This window comes from Cuculus canorus, chromosome 15 (assembly GCF_017976375.1).
Source record: "Cuculus canorus isolate bCucCan1 chromosome 15, bCucCan1.pri, whole genome shotgun sequence".
In the NCBI taxonomy this organism is placed as follows: Eukaryota; Metazoa; Chordata; class Aves; order Cuculiformes; family Cuculidae; genus Cuculus; species Cuculus canorus.
The window spans coordinates 6711122-6732300 of record NC_071415.1 but is presented as its reverse complement, the minus strand read 5'-3'; the positions used below and the strand labels follow the sequence as shown (position 1 = coordinate 6732300).

Here is a 21179-nt window from a genome sequence, read left to right as displayed (position 1 = left end):
TGCTTTCTCACAAGAAGGGAAGAATAAGCTGCCTGAGTCCAGTTGCTAATGTGGGCAGGAGAAGCCTGAAGGGCAGAAATACAGATAGGAAATGTGTATAAAATATACGATATTCCTGCCTTTATTTCTTGGTGTGGTGTAGGGGTGTGGGGTTGTGCTGGAGTATTGCTGTACATGCAGAGATGAGTGTGCAGACATTTGTGTCCAAGAAGCCTTGACCAAAATACCCAGACCCTTTGTGTTTTCATCTTTGAGAGGTGAAGCTATTAGTGTTTCAAAAATTACCTTACAAGGAAAGCATCTACATTTGGGGTTTTTTTAATTAGAACAAATGACTTCCCTACCTGGGCAATAGGCTTGGACCTATCTTACTCAGTTAGCACCCGAAATGATTAAGATCATTCTAGAAAGGAATCAGCTGGGAAATGCTACAAATCAAAGTGGAAATGAGATTTTTTTGCTTTAGACTGACATTGACGTTATATCTACTTCTTCAAGTGAATCCCCATTGCAGCTTACTCATGAAGGTTTATTGCTATCAATGGTGGAGGCAAATTTATCAGCTATAATGGCTTTGATACGAAGATCAAGCTTTGTTTCTAAAAATATTTTAAAAAATAGTCTCAATAATACCTACCTCTTGTCAGTAGCGCCTTATTTCTGAAATTCTCAGCTGCTGTAACACCATTTGAACAACCAGTAGAACTTTCTGTACTCCATTTATTAATTACAATTATCAGTCTTCAACCAAACCTATTAAAAGGGAGCAGAATTCATGCATGTTGTTATTGAAGCGCTACTTAATATTTTTCAGAATGGCAAAATATTGGTCCTGCTTCAATGCAATTTAGTACTGAAAGTAATCACTATCTTACGAGCTTGTCAAAAAAGGTACTGATGTTTGTCCCTAAATTTCACGTGTAGAAGGGACAGCTGAACCACGTGTGATGCGCTACCTGCAGAGCTTCAGATTGCTCACTAGGCAGGACTGAGCAGTTCAGGAATTCTTCAGAGCTTTTTGTTCTTTTTTTTCTTACTCCAAACAGAAATGGCAGTTATTTTCCTGAGCGTTCGTCAGAAAAGTCTATAAGAAATTAGCTGATTTGTTCTTGGTAGGTGAAGTCCTGCTGTGTTAGAGCCGTGGTGGCTCCTCAGTGTTCTTTAGGTGTTTATTGATCAAATAAAGTTATAAAGTGCACCACAAGCATTTCTGTTGCGTTTAATGGATCTACATTTCTAGAACCCTCTGTACCAGAGAGACCGATCCTATTGATTTTGCTTCTTGAAGAGAGAATAAGTCTTTGTATAGGAAGTAGTTAATTGTTGTGTTATGTTTACGGTGGCTGTTTGCATTTGTTTTACTTCTGTTTGCCTTGCTATATTTTTCCAGAAGAGATTTTAGTTAAAGAATTCTACATTTTTGCAGGCAAAACAGCCTTACCTGTGGTAAATCTTTGTACCAGCTCATAGCTGTTGAGCTTGCATGAGTGTTTCTCTGCCTATGAGTGTTCTGCTGCTGTAAAACTGTCAAGAGGAGAAAATGCAATGGCAGTAAACTGGAAGTGCGTTTCACGTTCTCACCTTTGCTCCAGCACATTGACACTGAAATATTGGCTGGGATTTAACTGCTAATGGCTGAAATTAGAAAATTTAATTGCAAGTCTCCTCTTACTATAGAGACAAAACGGGAAATTTGCATGCGCTTATTGTCCATCACTGGTGAATCTATCTAGTTTTGATTCACTTCCTTAATTTTCCTGGATATGAGGCCTGCAGCTGAGTATCATGCGGAGAATATCTCAGCTCAAGAAAAGAGGTGGTCGAACTGATGCTATGTTATAGCAGCATATTGATGTGAGGACTTTCTTTCAGTTTCATTGCAAAAAGCTGAGAATATAACTTGTTTCAAGGAAACTGCTGTTATGATTCCCTTGTGTTCCACAGGCAAACAGCCCCTTGTTGTACAGCTGTAGACTTCCTCGCTATTGTGAATGGTTTTCAGTTTTGACTTACAACCACAGTTGTGACAATCTATTAAGGATTTGATGCCGACGTTTACTTGGGACTCCATCTGCCTTTCTGTTAAAGATTGCTATGCTTGGTAGTTCATACACATCAAGTTTAATATCTTATTCACTACTAATCTAAGGCATACTGATGGAAACGCAGAGCCGCTTGGAAAGAATGCTGTGGTGACAGCATTTCTGCACTGCCAGAGCCTCAGCAGGTATATACGGCCGCAGATACAGAGAATTGTCACATTTGAGCTGTCTCCAAGAAGATGCTATTAGCCTGCAGGCGTGTCCTAAGCTGCTAGTCACTTTGATAGGAATATGTGACGATTCTATTCGTCAGCAATTTTAATGACAAATTAATGATATTAGAAGAAACACCTGAAAGTATCTAACTGAACAGCGTGGATGGCATAATAAGTTATTTCCTCCCTGCAAGCACACTCTCCCATGTGAAAACAATATGCTTATTAATATGTTCTTTTAGAATCCAGTGGTACTAAGCAGAGAAGGTACAAGAAAAGACCATAGAGGACTCTAATGCCCTTTTAACCCTCAGTCTCTGAGTTTATTGGAGTTAATTGGATTTTCATTGTGCTTACAGTGCTTATAAACTGTGTCCAATTCACAGCTTTGCACACACTGTTATTTGCTGAACATACACAGGCTCATCAGAGGCTGTGCTGGCAGCTTCCACAGCGTGGCTCAGGCATAACCAGGAGGCAAACATCTCCATTTCTGTCAGTTGGAACACATGTCAGATTGTGCCCAGCACGTCCTTATGTTAATTAGTTCTGTCCACTAAAGTTGTGGTCTGCCTAGAGTAAAAAAAAAATCCCAAACTTACCTTTTAGGCAGCCAGTTGACATCTCCACTTGGATGAAAAAACAATTTCAATATTTTTGGCAGTATTTTCAATGTATTTTTACAGAAAAAATGTCATGAAAATTTTCATCAAAGGAAAAACTTTCTAGTTTTTATTCTTCGCGGGTCATACCTTTTCACCTAAAGTGAGGAGGGAAAGCTATGACAGAAATTACCTGTTTGAGAGAAAAATTGTGAATTTTAAATTTTCATAAAATGTACAAGTTCATCATTCTTCTGGGCAGATAATAACAGCTTGCAACTGGAACTCAAAGAAATAATCAGCAGACATAAATTTTTAAACTTTTAATCTAGTGGCTCAATATTTTTTGACTGTTTCTGATCGACAACACCTTTCAGTATTTGTAGTTGAGAATATTCACTCTTTTCTTGGACTTCTAACGTTATAGTACGTATAGCAATTCTTTTACTGAATTTTTAAGAAATTAGCAAAGATGGTTGGCTGAACTGTGTTTCAGGGAGAAATGGAAAGGTCGGTGGGGCAGCATGACATGTCTGTAGTCCATAATAATATATTGTTTGCAACCCTTCTGGATGCCTGTTATTGTACATGAAGACAGAAATTCTGCTGGAGACATCTTTGGCACAGGCACTTCTTTATGCAACTGAAATTGAAATTTTGAAATTAATATTTCAGGTAATTCACTGTCAATGGTACTTGTAACTAATGGACAATATAAAATAGCCCAGAGGACTAATTTAACTAGCTCCTGGATTGCTCTACTGTGGTACAAAGCACCCGCTAGGTCATTTTTCAGCGTATAACTTTTTGGAGACTGACACTTAGAAGCATCCATTTCTGCAGCTGGTCTGAAAGACAAAATAAAAAATTCAGTAGAGCTGTGAGGCAGGACCATGGGAGCTCCTTGGAAAAAAATGACACTGAACGTTAATTTTCTCAGACAAATGAAATCTGAAAGCAAGCCAGACCACATCTGAAGCACTGATGATTTCAAGCAACTTTTGCCATAAATCCTATATGGAGTATCGTATTTCATGCCTGCATACTTTTTGCCTCATATCTGGAGTGGAAGTAGAGATGTGAAATCCTTTTAGACTTTGTTGTTCAGTAGCACTCTTTAGTGCTGGCAAGGTGGAATTATCACAACTGTAGACCACTGATGATTATTTTTGTTTAAGTAAAATTGAACACCGGTAGGTCTCTCCTCTTTGCTCTCTTCTCTCTCTTAGTGTCCCTTTCTGTCTCTTCTCCCTGTTTGGCACTGGTTCTTTATAAAATTAAGTAGTGATGGATAGAATATTGCATTTGTGGTGTTAGATTGACATAGTTACATTCTGGAGATCTGATGTGAAAACCAAACTTAAAATAAGCTCGGAAATTACCTGAAGGAACCAATGAAGGTGAATAACATGATGAGGCTTAATAGAGCCTGTAGCTCATGAAATATCCATTCTTCTGAAGCCAAAAGATATATTCAGGGACAACATCATCCATACATGCATTGTTTCTGTTACTTAAGCATCTATTATTTGCTAGTATCAGATTATCAGAACCTAAGTCTAAGCCTCTGTGAATCTACTGCGCATGAATAGGTGTTTCTAAACCATATATAACCCTGGGGAAACTTCTAAGTCAAACAGCACTGAAGAAAGATTCAAAACCACCTGGAAGAGCAAGATGCTTGCCATGTTCCAGAATGTCTATTTATCCCTATCAATGTTGATAGTAAGTACTAAATTATTGTACAAATACAACTATACTTTCCTTAAAACCGTCTGAAGGCGCTAATACTGAGAATAACTATTTTCTTCCTGACAATCTGTGAAAAAAAAAAAATTCTGCTCTAAACAGTTTGGCTCATCCAGTATTTTCTTTCCTGTTTGGCCGGGTTCAGGCAACTGCCACAATCAATAGCTTCTTTTAGTTTGGCACCAGATAGCTGGGGTAGTTTAATTTCAATTTATGTTGTGATGCATTCTTTTGGACTTCCATCTTATATTTGTTTCAGCATTCATTCTGGTATTACACTCAGAGGAATGATTTTCAATTGATGCCATAGCTATAGTCACCCAGGCTAGGAACTGGAAAGCTGGTTTGCAACCGGGCAGCTGCTGTCTGTGCTGAAAGCCTGCTGAGATACGAAGATATTTAAATTTGACGTTCCATGTAGATGCGTTCTTCAGAGGATCTGTTCTCTAAAGTGTCAATTCTGAAATCTAATAGTTTATAAGAAATGTGTGCCTGAATCAGCATAGCTTTCCTGCTTTTACTGCTAAAGTGAGCAGTGCCGGGTTCAGAGCACAAAGTGCCTCCGAGCTGGCAGCACAGGGATAGAGTCCCTATGCAATTCCACTTATAGCAGGATTGTTTGGCAGATTTTTTCTGCTGATGGCTGATCCCTGTTTCCTCCTCACTTGCCATCCCTTCAGGAAATGAAGTTATTCTCATATTTTATTTCTTCCACATGTGCTGAAAAGTCCAAATAAGTAGTGGACTGGGTAGAACTTAATGTCCTGTTCTAGAGGACTTTCTGGTGGAGTTCAGTTCTTGTAGTCTTTGAAGTACAGGCAAAAACTAATACTGGCCTTTGGAGGGTTACTGGGATGTGAGAAGGCACTCATTGGAATGTCTGGGGAAGCTCGTACCTCAGTAGTTTCAGGTTATAAACGGACATCATTGCATCCTCTTAAGCTGAGTCACATTTTCAGGAATTTATTCATACCCATAAGATAAATACAGCTTTTTAAGAAAAGAAAAATAGCCTATGACTCCTGTTCAGCTAATCCAGAGCAACTTAACTCTTGGGAAAAAAATAATAATTTGTAGTAATTTATTTCTAATTCCTTTACTCAGTACCTAAGTGCTCTTCTTTTTTTCTTTTTGTGAAAAAAAAAATGTTATCTCCTGTGTCTATACTACCACATTTTTTTTTTTTGGTAGTGCAGCTGTACATCTAATGTATTTAAATATCAAAAAGTACCTGGAAACAAAACAAAGGGGTGAAAGTAGTTATATCCCATCTAACCCCTCTTCTTTTGAGAAGAAACTATTCTAAGTTTTAATGTTCGTTTGATTTTTGGATGAGATCAGGTTCTTGGTGAAATGTGCTGAATTTATCCTTCATTATGCTATTGTAACTGGGACAAAACCTTTAATCTAAAAATATATTCCCCCTACTCAACTTTTCAAATTTTGTGTTTTGATAAACTGAAGCTTTGCAAGTATTTCATTGCTCGGCTTCTGAGATTTGAAGTGGGACACTATTCCTTTGCATAAATTAATCATAAAGGCGCAGTAAATTTTCTATCATTTTGTTGCTAAGGGAAGTGTTACAGGGACTGGGAAGGTGGGTGGACAGAGGAGTGGCGAATGGGATCTCCTGCGAGTGAGGGGGATGAATATGGATGTTCAGGAAACCACAGCCAAGGGGTGCAGGGAGGTTCACAGTGGCTTTTCTGGCAGCCTAAGATTGCTGTGACGGGTGAGGTGAAGCCTCCACAATTCCTCATGATGGTATCATAAATAGCGTTCATGTCTGTCAGAGCCTGCTCTTTTGGATTTTGTGTCTACATTTTGTATGTGAAGATTAAAGTGAGGACAGTTTGAGCTGGGAGAAAAGTCGAAAGCTCATTCCCCACTAATGAGTTCATCGTTTAACTGGGTTAAACTTTGCTAACCTGTGTTCTTACAGGGGGGTGGTTGTTAAATTTTCCCCTAATGAATCACCAATATCCAGATGTCAAGAAATCCATCCGGTTTATGTGAATTTAAGATCAGTGTGGAACTATTTGAATGTGTTCTAACCAACAAAGTCACTGCTGGTGATGAAGTGCCGTCAGATAACCTGAAATGCATTTTAGTCAAAACAGGGTAAAAGAAATCATCGGTCCTTCCTGCTGAAGGTTAAATATCTGTTCCTCTTGCTCCAGCAATAACAAAGTGTCACTTCAGAGCCCTTTCATTGAAGAATCCTCTTCAGAGCAGCCTTCTTTCCCTCTGATTGCTCTGTCATTCCACAGTGACCTTTTGACTTTACATCCCCTGGACATAGTTTGAGAGATGCACAAATGATGTTATGTCTCTCATTATGCACTCTTCACTATGCTTTCTTTTATCCGTTCTGTGGATAAAGAAGAGATAAAATGTAAATTATTAAATTTCTAATAGATCTGGAAATCTATAATGTAAATCCATCATATTTTATAGCTAATGTTTTTGCACTTGCTACCTTCCTGACAAGGGTATTGACAGTCTCTGAAATATATGCTTATGTTTAATCCAGCCTTAAGTGGCTACCAGTTTGCCTAATATAAAATTATAAATGGTATACTTAGGGTCATGGAAGGCATCTATTCTGCAGACTATTCAATTTGTTTCTAAAAGCAAAAAAAAAAAAAGCTGAAAAGTAGTGTTTTATTGTGGAATGTTTTGAAAATGAGCTGTGTCTCTACAAAATTATTTTTAGGAAACAAAGCTTTAATAAGTAAAAGTGTTCTTGATGATGGGGGTGGGGGTAAATAATATTGGAGGGCAAACAAGCAAAGTGTTAAAAGTATTGTTTGAGGATTTACTGACCTGCAGTCTGATATTGTACCAAGACAGTCATTTCAAATATTGTGCTTTCAAAAGACATGGCTGCAGCCCTACAATTTATATAATTTATAATGAATAATTATTCTTAAATATGTAATTCACCTTCAGTTTTTCAGAACAAGCCCCAGAAGGTGCCTGTTTGAGTTTAAAGCCTCTCTTCATCAAAAATACTATGAAAGAGTCATTGCGACACAGCTATTTACAGCAAAATGCAATGCAAGCAAATTGCTGTGATGGTGCGCTTTGTATATTCCATGCATTCTGGTTTTGCGTAAGTGGAATCTGTGTTAGTAATAACACACAGCTTTCATCTGGCTATGGAAAGAACGTATTTGGGGTGTTAGAAAACGTAGATAAACGAGAATGAGAAAAATTGATTCTGAAGTTAACGTTCTGGATCTGACAGATGAACACTGCACTGAATGGTACCCACTTTAGCAAGAAATTAATTCTGCTGAAGATATTGTATGTTTGGATTTACTGCAGTAGTTGAAAACTGGAAAGTGACTTCAGTCATGCTCCAGTTTCTTTGATCCTCAGTGGAAACAGAATATTATTTGTTCCATAGACTCCAGTACTTGACAGTAAAATAGAAGAATGTAAGTAAACAGGTCTGCATTAGAGCATCCGTCTCATTTTGTGAATACTGTGACACAGGTCATAGCAAGACACAAAGTCACTGAAACAGGTTGGTTTCTAGTGTGCTGCATTGCTGTTTGTGTCTTCAGAACTGCTGAGCAGATTTCCGTTTTAGATTTTTCCTCCTTCTTTCATGAAGAAAACAAAATTCCTAGAGGATCGTGTAGTTTTCATCATAGGAATTTGATGAGAAGTATGTGCCAATTATAAAGATAGGGAAAATTATAGAGGAATGTTTTCATCTTTTCTGATATTGCTTTTCTGTACCTTTTCCTCTAACTTTTATTTTCTTTACACAGGCATTTTGGAACATGTACAGCTACACTTCAGAGAATAGTTTGTTTTCCAATAGCTGTTCTGATTTTTCACCTATTATTCTTCTTGGTGACTTATAAATATTTAGGCACAAGACTGTCCACATTTGTTTTTCGCAAGTCTCCCACTTTGTATTATTACATTCAGTAATGCTCTTTTGAGTTTTTTTTAATTATTCCAATTCACAATTTTATACCAACTGATGTTCTCCTATGCTGTGTGAGCTATAATGAAATTCTCCCCACCTGCCTTCCTCTTTGTGCTTCCTAGGTAATGAAGGACATTTGCCTTTGTACTCTGTCATATAAATACTCCAAAATGTTTATTTTCTCTCCTGCCCAATACTATTGCAATAGTTCTGAGGATGTTTACAGACCTGCCAGTTGCTCAAATGAGTCGTAACACTGTGGTCCTGTTCCTCTGCATTCAGTGAAGAAGCTTGATGCGTTTGGCAGTTATAAATCTTGTTTCTTGCTGCATTCCACTTTCTATAGTTCTCTTTCAGCTCTCTAATAATTCTCAGCAGTTTATTTATACCTACAGCATGTGACAAAGCTTTTCTCCTCCTGAAGTGGCTGCACTGAAATGACAAGTTAATTGATTCATTTTTACATGATTAAGGTTTGCAAGAGGCTTTGAGCCTTTCTTGATGTGGGGTGCTGTACTCAGTGAGTGTAAGCTCTTTTGCTGTAGATACGTAACTTAAATGGCAGAGTGGTCAGCCCTCAGACCAATACAAAACTTCCTAGCTGTGAAACGCAGTTGAGTTTTGCTTCCACAGGAAGAAAGATCCTGGAGGTAGTCAGTCCATCTGTAGAAAAAGAAGAGAAAATAGAAAACGGTGAGCTGGAGCACAGATCAAGGCTTGCCACTCCTGCCTTGAGAATGACAAAGATGGGCTACTGCCTCCAGCAGTTGCTCCATGCGTGCAGCCTGGATCTTTCATCAGTGCCAAGCAAAACAGCAGATGTAGCTTTCCCTACATAGACATAGCAGGAAGAGAAGTCCTCCGTGGCCCAAGCAGCCTGCTGGCCTCCACAAATGCTTACTTTGTCTTCTTCTGGAGTTCATGCACACTACCGTCTTTACAAACAACTTTGAAAGGGTCAAATTTTTGGACCTTGTCCAGATTTTGCCATCTCAGTTTTTGGAAAACCTTACTGAGGAATGTTTAAAGTTGTCTGAAAGTTCTTAGAAATTTGGGGTGTCGGGAAATTCCTAGTGATGGAAGAGTTGGGTGCCTTGGCATCTGGGAGCTTCAGTTGTGGCTTGTTACTCCCTGCCCACACCGCAGGGGTACATCATGTTCTGAAGCTTTGTGAGGAATAGTACTTCTGTAATCAACACATGATGAAGAGATAATTAAGCCTTGAGAGTTTATCAGATTTATGCTGGAAGTGGAGAAAATATGTTCTGAATATGAGTTTGTAGACAGCAAGACTTCTTCAAGGCAGTCAACTTTTTGATTTACAGTTCAGACGCTGGGCAGCAACTGACAGCAGAACCTTTCAGTACTCAGCATCTGTCAAAAAATGCCTCATGTTTTTAAATTGATTCGTGTAAAGAGATTTATTGTGATCTTTTAGAAGTAGTATAGAGAAAATCTTCAAAAGTAAAGCCTTCTGAATCTTCAGAACCTGCTTTCCTCATACATACCCACTGCAGCCAATGCCAGACTGTCTGCAAAGTTGGGGAGGTCCACAGTGAATGCATGAAACTGTCATTGTGCCTTGTCGTTCTGTCCCAAGGTTTTACTACACTGCTCAATAATTAAGGAGGCAACCTGCATATGAAGAGCTTGATTTCTGAGGTAGCACAAGGCTTTTGCCCTGGAGTTTTAGCAAAGATATTTTTTTCCCTCTGTATTTCTGACTGTGTCTGTTTTGACAAAAGAATAGCTGACTCTATTTTCTCTGTGTTTACCAGCATGTGTTTTATATGCTTACATTGCAAAACTATAAATCCCAGAATAAACAGATGACAAATTCTAGAATGTATTTTAACTTAGGTTGACTGTTTGCAGCAATGTCTGCACCCACAGAGACGAGCATTACCTTCTAATCCCTTGCCTGAGCCAAAGGCATCCACCGAGAGGGAAAGTATCCTTCCTTGCCCGCAGATAACTGCAGAGGTCTAAAAGCATGAGACTGGGTTGCAGTGATTATGATAATTTTCTGCTGTAGATGGGAAATGTTATAAATGTCTTGAGAGTATGACAAGCTATTTTCTTTTTTTTTTCTTGTTCACCTACCCAAAGAACATGGATTTTTGTTCTTTCTCTCTATACAAACCAAAGATTATCTTCAAAGCACTGAATCAAAATATGCTATTTAGAAAACTGTCTGGTCTTGTGTTGAAGACTTCAGGCTTGGCTGGTACCCCATCACCCTCTTGGCTATTTCCACTTTAGTTACCCTCAGTGCTAGATAGCCATCCATGTCTTACGTCCAGATTGAATTTGTGACACATCACTTACCAGATGTTTAGCAATTGTTTTCTCTGTGTTAAATTACCCATTTAAAGGAAGGAGAGAGTCACGCTTTTAGCATTGATGGAATGAAATTGACTTTCAAGCTGCAGATTGCACCGACTGAGTTTTAGGGAAAAGTGGGAAAACAAAAGAAATGATGGCCCAGCTCGTTCTTTTAATGGTTGCATGAACCACCTGCACTTTGTCTAAATTAACTTTTTCACTGAATTCCTCTGTGTTGACTGGAATGGTGACTGTTGGGGTAAGGATCCTTGAAGGAAAGCGATAAGGTACAGTAAGTGGTGACAGGAACTTCACTCTTCGCTTATTCAAGACAGCAGACAAGATCCCACAACCTCACTCTCTGCTGGTATTTTTCTTGGTTTAACATGCAACGGATAGGGGTATATTTTAGTGCTGCATTTCTGCTATCAGATCTAGAGTTCCACAAAATTTAGGGTTCTGTATGAAGCTGTTGGTTGATTATTTAAGAACAGACATTGAATTATGTTGTGCATAAGTGGTATTTTTTCTGTTGGTCGCCAAAATCTCATACGCCTGGGTCTTGCTCTGTTCTGTGGATATAAATGAAAATCTGTATCAACATAAACTGATTTAAGCTCGTGGCAAAACTTCAGCAGCAACAGAATTCACAAGTGGTACATACTGATATAATGTAATTGAAGTTGATGCTCTTGTACCTGTTTGTGCCACAATTAATTTCTTTTTATAATTCCCTTTCGAATGAAGACAGGTCACAGCTGTTTATGAACAGTACTTTGCCAGCCTCTGTCTTTTGCATCCCATTGGAAGATTTTCGCAGTGCTCTGCAGTAATGCACTGTGGCTCTTGAAAAGCACGGCAGGCAGTGCTGGCAGTGCCTGGGAGCTGCAGAGCCGGTGAGGGGTTGTAGAGTGAAGGCTCCTTCTACACCAACCTGTGAAGCTGACTATGTAGCTGTGTCCTCCCCATTCCTCTGACTCCTGTGGGATGGGCAAAGATGTTGAAAAAGGAAACTGTGTTACTGGGGGACATAATAACTTTGGGTTAATGCATCATTTAGGTGGGGTTTGAGCTAAAAGGATAGTTTTTTTCCTGTTGCCTCTGTATTCTGCTTGTCTTGTGCAAGTGATAGAAATTGTAAAGGTTTCGGCTGCAGATGGGGGGCAGCAATACAAAGTAAGTTTTATCTTTTCTCTTTTAAAGTTGCATATGAATTTCTATAGGTACAAGAATGCCTTTTCTTTGATTGAGGTCTACTTCTGGCAACTGATTGTCCTTCCAAATGGCCTCCTCTTCTTGTATGTGCACTTTTAGTGGCTTCAGTTGAGACATATCCATGCACCTGTCTCTTCTAACTCTTGCTTTACAGTCTTCTTTAAAAACTATCCCTGAAGTACACTGCCTCTTTTGCTTTCCTTACTGATTTTGTTTTACTCTATTTTGTTGTGTTCCCTGTATGCTTTAGAGAATGGGGTTACCCCATTCTTACACTTTTAGGCAGATGGACTGAAAGGCTTGAACCTTTCCACAATGAGTTTCTTCATTCCTACTGTGCTCCAAGTACACAAATAATATGTTTGGAACTGTGAATCATGAAGAAATATTTATATATATTTTTAGCAGGATACACATAGCTCTATCAAATATGCTCATATACCTTCCTTTATCTTAGTAAGAGGACTTAACATCCACCTTCATTGTTTACTTTTAGAAAGAGACATAAAATAAAAGTGTGAAGTCAAATTTTCAGTCTCATTCAGTATTTTAAATAAGCTAATTGGTTGTTGTTATTTCAATTCTAAATTCTCTTTTCTAATTTGTGTTGGTTTTGGAGATTATTTTGCATTTCGAGATATTTATTATCCTTTTTTTGAGAGTGAAGATACAAAGATAACAGGGCAAGGCATTTTGTAGCTTGCTTTCTCCTTCTCAGTATTTTTTAGCAGCATCCCTTAAAATAGAAATGCAAAACTATGTGTCCTACTTTCCCCTCACTAAAATAGATGCCTTTTGTTAATTTTAGATACAGCAGAGCAGGATATGTAATTAATGATATCAAAGAATCCATATGATATTCAGCAGGGTCCTGACTTCAAGGACAAAAGAAGTCTGACAACAGCTGTCCCTAAGGATTTGATTTGTAAAATGTTTTCTTTTATTTCAGGAAGTTGGATGCTTTCATCTACGATGCAGCAGTGCTGAATTATAAGGCTGGAAGAGATGAAGGCTGCAAACTTGTCACAATAGGGAGTGGATACATCTTTGCCACTACAGGCTATGGAATAGCACTTCAGAAAGGATCACCTTGGAAGAGACAAATTGATCTGGCCCTTCTTCAGTTTGTTGGAGATGGTAGGGGCCAATCTTTTTTCCTTTCTTTTGTTTCTCTAAGTTAGTTCAGTTTTAGTAGCTCTGAGCATTTTACTACTGTTCCTTATAGTCTTTAAGAAAACCAAACAAATACCAAACAAATGAGTAAAATTATTTCTTGATGATGAGAAAGGAATACTTTTCCACTCTGTTCTGTCTCACCTCACTGTCAAGGACTTTTGTCTGTTTTCAGGAAGTGTTTTCATATACATCACAAAGTAATGGTGGCCTCAGTGTTAGAGAGCATTTCTAAATTTATTACTTTTCTTTTGTTATTTTTGTGCTTGAGCGATTTCTGAGGAGTTTTCACTTGATAGATGAGTTATCTTTCAGCATGACTGTTTTATTGTTAGAAGCGTTTAATTGTAGTCTGAATTTGTGTGTGATCCTTAACTTTGGATGGATTAATTGACATTAACATAAAAGAATGTTTAGGGAATTGAAGTAGGGCGAGTGGTTTTATTGGATTTCAAACAGCTGTTTTTCATTCTAACACAAACACACAAGACTCTTAGGTCCTCTTGGCACTTCTGTCCTGCAGAAGAAGAAAACTTACTGCACATCTTTGATGTATTTGTAGACTGTAATGGTGACTTGAGGATTGTGAATGCTTTTATGGCATTTTCTCAATGGTATTTTTCAGTACCTTTAGAATGTACTGTGACCAACTGATGAATGCTAAAATCTTCTTTTGGAAAGGATCCCTAAATTTGGTTCAGAAAATGACATGGGCACTATTAAAGAGAATGGCAGTTGGACATATATGACGTGTAGGAATTGCTGTAGGCATGTTTCTTTTAGTCCCTGAAATATTTACTACCTTGTGGTCCTTCATTGTATCACATGTCTAGATGATAATTTTCAGGAAAAAAACCCACAACCAAACAAACAGGGGAAAAAAGAAAAAGGGGGAAAAAACCTCAAACCAAACTCCCCCCTAAGAATAATTTTGAGGTTGAAATGTCTTCTACTGATTTATAAAGTACATTGCCAGCAAACTGGAACAAAACACCAAGAAATTAAGTGTAATGGGTGATTGCTTGATTTTGTAATCTACATCTCACTAATCTACATCTAACAGTTCCATGAGTAACCTTTTTAGCTATGAACTTACATAACTCTGTTTTGGCGAATTGAAAGGGATGAACCCAGAGTTCAGACCAACATCACTTTGCTGTATCACTAAAAATCTCTTTGAGGTTGACTAGACAAAAAGGAAGATATTTGGGGGAAAATTTCATCTAAAGAGGATACTCCTGGGAAGGCCTCAGTGAAGTCTGAACGAGGCTGTTTTAGTAAATGGGCAAACACAAATGAAGGCAGAAATACTTTTCGCATGTATCACCTCTGCAGAGTTTATTAGTCTCTAAGACTAAGCCTATAAAACAGCAAATTGCTTAGCAGTATTGAAGATTCAGTACATGTAATAGAACATTCATCATTGTATGGAAAAATTTCAATGGATGATTAAAAATCTAATGAGTTTCATAACTGTATGAAAAAAATCCTAATGAGTTGAACAAACACAATTTGTTGATATGAATGTTCTGTTAATAAGAAGAGAAAACCTTTTGGATGATACTAGATATTTGGATAAGACTAAGTAATTTGTTTAAAAATGTATCTGATTGCACTACAAAAATGCACAATCTCATCTTTCTTTTACGTTTATGCAGTACTGAGATATCCTTTTGAAATGTGTTTCAGAGCTTTCAATTTCCTCTGCATGCATCTTCTGTGAGTTTTCTCATTTGATTTTTTCTTGCTTCTTCTTAGTAATTCTTCTATCCAAGGCAGTTCACTTATACATTGAAATGAATTTTTTTCACAGTGGATAGGAATGATTTCCCTTTTCGTTGCTGAAATAAAACATCCACCTGAAGTATTAATGACTTGTTCATGCAGGAGCATCTTTTCATATTTTCCAAAGCACAATGCTTTTTCTGCATTAAAGTCAATGGCTTTGAACCCTCTATTTTGCTGTCACTGAAAAAAAAAATTAAAGTAAATACAGAGGGATGTAGATTTGTGTTAGGGGTAAATTTAAGCTTAGACTTTATGGTTTATCCTGAAGATAGTTCTATTGGGTCGACAAACTATACTGACAAGGAACAATTACAGTGCAAAAGTGACTCTGAAGTCTCAGTGGAAGGAAGCAGGCTACAAGATGCCAAATTTGTTACTCTAACAAAAAGGAAAAGAGACAGAGGGAAGGAGGCTGGGAAGGAGTTGCTGAGAAATTTAAAGAATAGCTACTTAGTTGTCTCAGAAATAGAATTATCCACAAAATGTTTCATCACCTGGTCTGTGCAGGTTCATATACGTAGCTCAGCTTATAGGAAGTCAAGATTAATATGCATTGGTTAGTAGAATATGAATTACTTTAGAACACTCAATCTTTTTGCTATAAAGATTTAGCGGCTGATTATTGTTGTATAAAGGATATGAATAATGTCTGTTACTAGTGAATTTCTGGTTTGTACATCTTATGAGCTGTACAACACGTCTCATTATCTGCAAAAAATTCTAGTTGGCCATTAGCATCTGCAGTTTGTTTAAAACAGATGATCATCAGGGAAATTGTCTGAAGCACAGCGGTGATAGTGCTTTTTTTTTGGCTTGCTGTGGTCACAAGATGAAACTGTCATTGTTTTTTAACAGAGAAATAAAAAGATTTCTACTGAGTCACTGAAGATTATTTCTCAGTCTTCTGTGGAGAAACAGAAGCACACGGGAGTTTAAAAGTAACTACAATGATATAGCTGCTAAGAAGCAGCACCATCATTTTGTTTGGATCTTGCACCCACAGCCACAGGAATGTGTCAGAATAGAGAAGTACACTGAAGAATTACATGATACATGCTTTGATTTCTTTTATAGATCTCTGTGAAGAGCAGCTGGGCAGGCTGACTTACCCGGAATCCAGCATGTAACCCTAGCAGCTTGCAGCTGCTTTTTTGTAGACTAGCTTGCTCTATGATAAGTGCAGGAAAGGCTCAGGCACACAGCTGGCCTCACTTAACCAGCCTGTAACTGATGGACAACATCATTTATAAAGGCACCAATGTTCTTCCAGCCTTCAATAGTAGGAGTTTTTGGCCAGCTCTTTAAAGGCTTGGGTATTGTTAATATTCCCATGGTCTGGGTTGCATGGTGCCATTTAAAGCTGAACGGTATTTCACTAAAACTATGCTGCAAAGTAGTTTGAAAGACATTGCTTCTGAAACCTATAGCATCATGTCTTTGGGCTTCGGAGCAGAATCGCTGGGGCCTGGTAGGTGAGGAGAAATTCTTTTTGTTTCTCTGTGTGTTCCTCTCTCTCCCACTCTTTTCTCTTTTTTTTTTTCATTTGTGAGCAAATAGGATTATTGAACTGCAAATGGCAAAGCTGCTTTGGGATTAAGAGAGCAAGAGGGCTTCAGAGAGTATATAGGATGGAAAGAAAGACAGCAAGGAGCATTTAGCCATGGAGGATGCAGCAGAAATAGAGGGATAAAAGATGCATGTCAGTGGAAACGGATGGAAACAAGGAAGGGAAAATTGCTGGGTAAAGAGAACAAGTTTGAGGAGGAGTGGGGAAATATCTGCTAGCTGGCTGGGTGAAGCATCTACTGTGTGTGAGGTATTTGTAACCTATTGCTCTACCTGCAGGTTACGGGCTGAGTTCAAACAAAGGTCTGGGAAGAGATCTCCAGGAAGAGGGGCAGATGGTATAGCTGTATTAAGCCCTTAAACCTCAAAGCTAGAACCTTTAAAGCAATTAGAGACACAGACATGTAAAGAAGAAAACTGGTTTTGGTTTGTGAGAAACTGTTATCCCCTTCCTAATACCTTTCAGTTCTGGTTAATCTTTATGTGCTTTTAGGATGGCTTAGTACACTAAGAATTATTTTCCCCGGGTGGATAATTGCTTCCCACTCCTTATGGGTAATAGGTAACTGTGGAAATAAGATTTGCCCCTTGCATCTGGAAGAGGAAAGCTCTTTGCAATTTTCTTTCATATTTTAGCATAAGCCTTCCAAATCGCTGTCTAGATTATAAGGAAGTACAGCCGAGTGACTCACGCTGGCTGTTAAAGACCAAGAAGGAAATACGTATGTGATTATGAGGACATATTTTCAGTGCGTGCTACTCAGGCAGAATGCACCCACAATCCCAGTGATTTTCTGTTTATATATTTAGTGTCCTCCTTAAGCAGTGGGTGGAACAAATGTGACTGGAGAGCGTGAGTGTAGAAGTGGAGGGTGTTTGTGTCGCTGAACAAGAGTTGGAGGGATTGTAATATTGAAAGTTGTGCTAAGCAATTCTGTTAATTCATCCTTAACTAATGGGGGCATGCAGAGTGCAGTCACTAGCTCACAGTAAGTTTATTGCTGTCAGTCATCTGTGTTCCTCTTGCTATTTTTCTAGGGGAAATAACTCAGAAAATAAGAGTAAGAGAGATTGTTTTGGGGAATCCAGATTGAATTTAAAAAGTTGTTGTGCTTTTATATAATTTATTTTATGAAACATGCTGTGTGGCTCATATATCTAGGTCAAATGAAAATGGTTGAGCTGTTGAACCAAATGCACATCAACTTGTTTGGCTTCTGACTCCTCTCTTTGGGATAAAGACCCTGTTACATTAGGATCCCCAAGTGATGGGGTGCTACCTTCCTCCTCCATAGCTTAGTGGAAGCTCTCACCAGTGTTAAGTGTGAAGCAGTCTGTCTCTACATTTGAAAACTGCTGTTTGTCCAGCCTGAGAAAACAGGCTGGCCTTTGCCAGTGCAGCCGTTCTCTTTTGAAGATGATAGCCTACATCTGTAAAAGGGTATATTTAACCCTTTATTCAAGGTCTACATTTGATATATGTCAGTTTTCTTTGCCTGCATGCTGGCTTCTCGGGCTGAACCTCAGGTTAGTGCTTTGCACAAGAGTCACGATCCCTTATACTGTCAATACCACCCTGTTTCTTTTTGCACCTCCTGCTCTGTCACATGCACTGTGATCTCCTCCTGGCGTGGCATCCTCCAGCTCTGAACTTTGTACAGCTCTAGAGAATGTGCTGACTCTCGAGGTTTTATTGTTGTACCAATAAAACAACCAAAATATCCAGCTGCAGCTTGGCTTTCTGCGCAGGGGCAGAGCATCCTTTCTGTGATTGCCATATGCATACTTCTGTCAAATACGCAAACTGCGATTAGGTGGGGATGGTTACAGTGCATGAAGCAACGTGATATAGGGGAGAATTAATTTTTCCAAGCAACTCTCATTCATGCAAAGAAATGTTTTCTGGAGCAGAGGAGGGTGACTTTCCATGCAGCTGCAGTTGTCTGATACGCCTGCTGCAGGATGTGGCGTAGGTGCAGGTGTATCTGCCAGTTGGGGTTTCCACAACTCAGATGGTTGCAAGTGCCTTTGTGCAATGGATCTCATTGTGTAAACCCAATCTTTCATGGATTTTAGAAATGCCACTGTCAGAGAAACCCCCACTAGATTATTTTTTCCTCATTTTGTTTTAGGTTTACTGTTACTCTTACGTTCTGTTGGCACCTCAGTGCCAGATTTTGGGTTGTAATAAGCTGAAGGTACAGACTGACCCTCTGAATTACTCTGAAACTGTAATTTGTGAACAGCATATGAAATGTTCAAAATCTTCCTCTGATCCATGAGGGACATATAAAATAGCTTTCTTCTCCTTTCATGTGAGAGAATAATTAATTAGATTAAAATTCAGGTAAAAGCTTGATGAAAATACCCCTCCAGAGTACCTAAGGAAGCAGATGAGGCAGCCTGTGAAACATCAGTGATTATCCCCAGGAACCTATGGCTTTAACCTACATGGTTAGAGTATGGCAGAAAAGGACCTCTCTTTTAAAGAAGAAAAATAAGAACTCAGTGTATTGTAGAAGTGCTTATAGAAACATTAAAACAAGTTATTTAGCAGTTTACTTTGATCATTTGGAGGATAATAAAAGAATAAAAATTGAAAAGTTGGTTTTTCAATTATAAATCTTGTAAAATTGATGTAATTACTCGCCTGATAGGATAACTGTTTTTGCAGTGAAACACTAGTAAATAATAAATTCTTAACAACGGCCATTTCTGTTTCCTTTTCCGTTCAATCAATGATTTGATTGTAATCATTGCTTGTATTTTGCGGCTTATTCTTCCATCTTGTAACTTTTATTTAATGGCTTCTTGGCAAGCATTTCTCACGTGTTGTGCAAATTCCAACGTCATACCTCTGACAATCATTATTTCTTCAATTTTCCTCCAACACACAGTGCCCAAACTTTGGCTAGTGGTGTTCCTCCAAATATCTGCCTGCATGCAGCGCACCTTTTAAAACCAAACAGTGTCTCAGGCTTCTGACTGCTATTTTGGACTGTCATGGGTCTGTGCTTAATCTGGCTGTATTCCCAAGTCACACTGAAACCCAGCCCAGGCTCGGCTTACTTCCCAAGAGTGAAGATCAAGGAGGTGAATCATATGCGATGACTGATTTTGGGGCGATTTTTCTACCAAGATGAAGCTCAATCCACATCTTTACTGTCTGGGTTGATGAGCTTTAGTGCTTGTCAACAGCTGTGGAGGGGAGAAGGATAAAAGCCCTGTGGTGTGGGACTTGGAGAACAGGGTGGAGACACTACTAGACATTTCTAATGCTTGTTACTTATTGATTATCGGAACTATGCTCTTCCGTTGGCCATCAGGAGGATACAGGGTTAGAGTCTCCATCTCTGTCACTTTTCCCCGTGTTTGTATCCTCAGGGAGAGGGGGAGAAGAAGCTCAGATGCTGCTCAAGCTTCAAAGATCTTGCTTTCTTTCCTGGGATGAAGCAGCAAGATGATTTTATTTGCTTTTTAAATAAGCAGCAAAGAAGGTTATCCTAGTCTGTTTTTTCTCTTTTTGGATGTAATTATAAAACTTTGCGCATGTTTATTTCTGGCAAGTTTGTAACTGGGGACATACTTAGGAGATAATGAATGATTGTATTTTTTTTACTAATCACGAGGAAGGAATCAGACAGGTATTGAAAAACTGTTATTTGCTCTCAATTAAAAAAAGCCTTACCCAAAATGCTTTTTTTAGATGTACACGTGGAAAATGATGGATTATGTGGGTTTAGAGTTTCTATTTTTCTATACATAAAGTATAAATTTCAGTATGTAGATACGTCTTCTTGTATGTATGTGTAGATGTAGAGGTGAAAAAACACGCAGGAAGAAAAATAACATCAGTAAAATGACCTGTAAATTAGACAGCTTTAACCATCAGCATCTCATGGCTGGCCCAGCATCTGGGACGGCACTGCCTCTTTCAGGACCGTGGTTTAATGAGCAAAGCTGAGAACCAGGTAAGGATCATAGAATCATAGAATCACCAGGTTGGAAAGGACCCACCGGATCATCGAGTCCAACCATTCCTAACACTCCCTTAAACCATGTCCCTCAGCACTTCATCCACCCGTTCCTTAAACACCTCCAGGGAAGGTGACTCGACCACCTCCCTGGGCAGCCTCTGCCGGTGCCCCATGACTCTTTCTGTGAAGAATTTTTTTCTGATATCCAACCTGACCCTCCCCTGGCACAGCTTGAGGCCATTCCCCCTTGTCCTGTCCTCAGTCACTTGGGAGAAGAGCCCAGCTCCCTCCTCTCCGCAATCTCCTTTCAGGTAGTTGTGAAGAGTAATAAGGTGTCCCCTCAGCCTCCTCTTCTCCAGGCTAAAGATGGATGCCAGAACCTTACAAGAAATTGGGCCTAAAAAATTGAATTTGGCCTAGGAAATTGAGGGAATCTGGGGATACCAGTAACCCCTGTGAAAGAACTCCTGAGAGCTCATGCATCTCCAAGAGACTGCAAAAAGGCAGTATGTTTCCCAGCACTGAGAGGATGGTGGCAGGCTTCACAGCCTGCAAAATCTCCTGAGGGCTGTGATGAGGAA

At 38.9% G+C, this 21179-nt stretch overlaps 1 protein-coding gene across 5 annotated transcripts in view; it reads left to right on the top strand.

Annotated features, from left to right (window-relative positions):
- Positions 1-21179, top strand: part of GRIN2A (glutamate ionotropic receptor NMDA type subunit 2A) — a 176850-nt gene that overhangs the window by 136610 nt on the left and 19061 nt on the right. For all 5 annotated transcript variants that reach the window (XM_054080878.1, XM_054080876.1, XM_054080877.1 and 2 more), the window contains one exon: positions 13044-13231. In XM_054080878.1, the coding sequence (XP_053936853.1) occupies positions 13044-13231 (188 nt within the window). The remainder of the gene's footprint in view (positions 1-13043; positions 13232-21179) is intronic.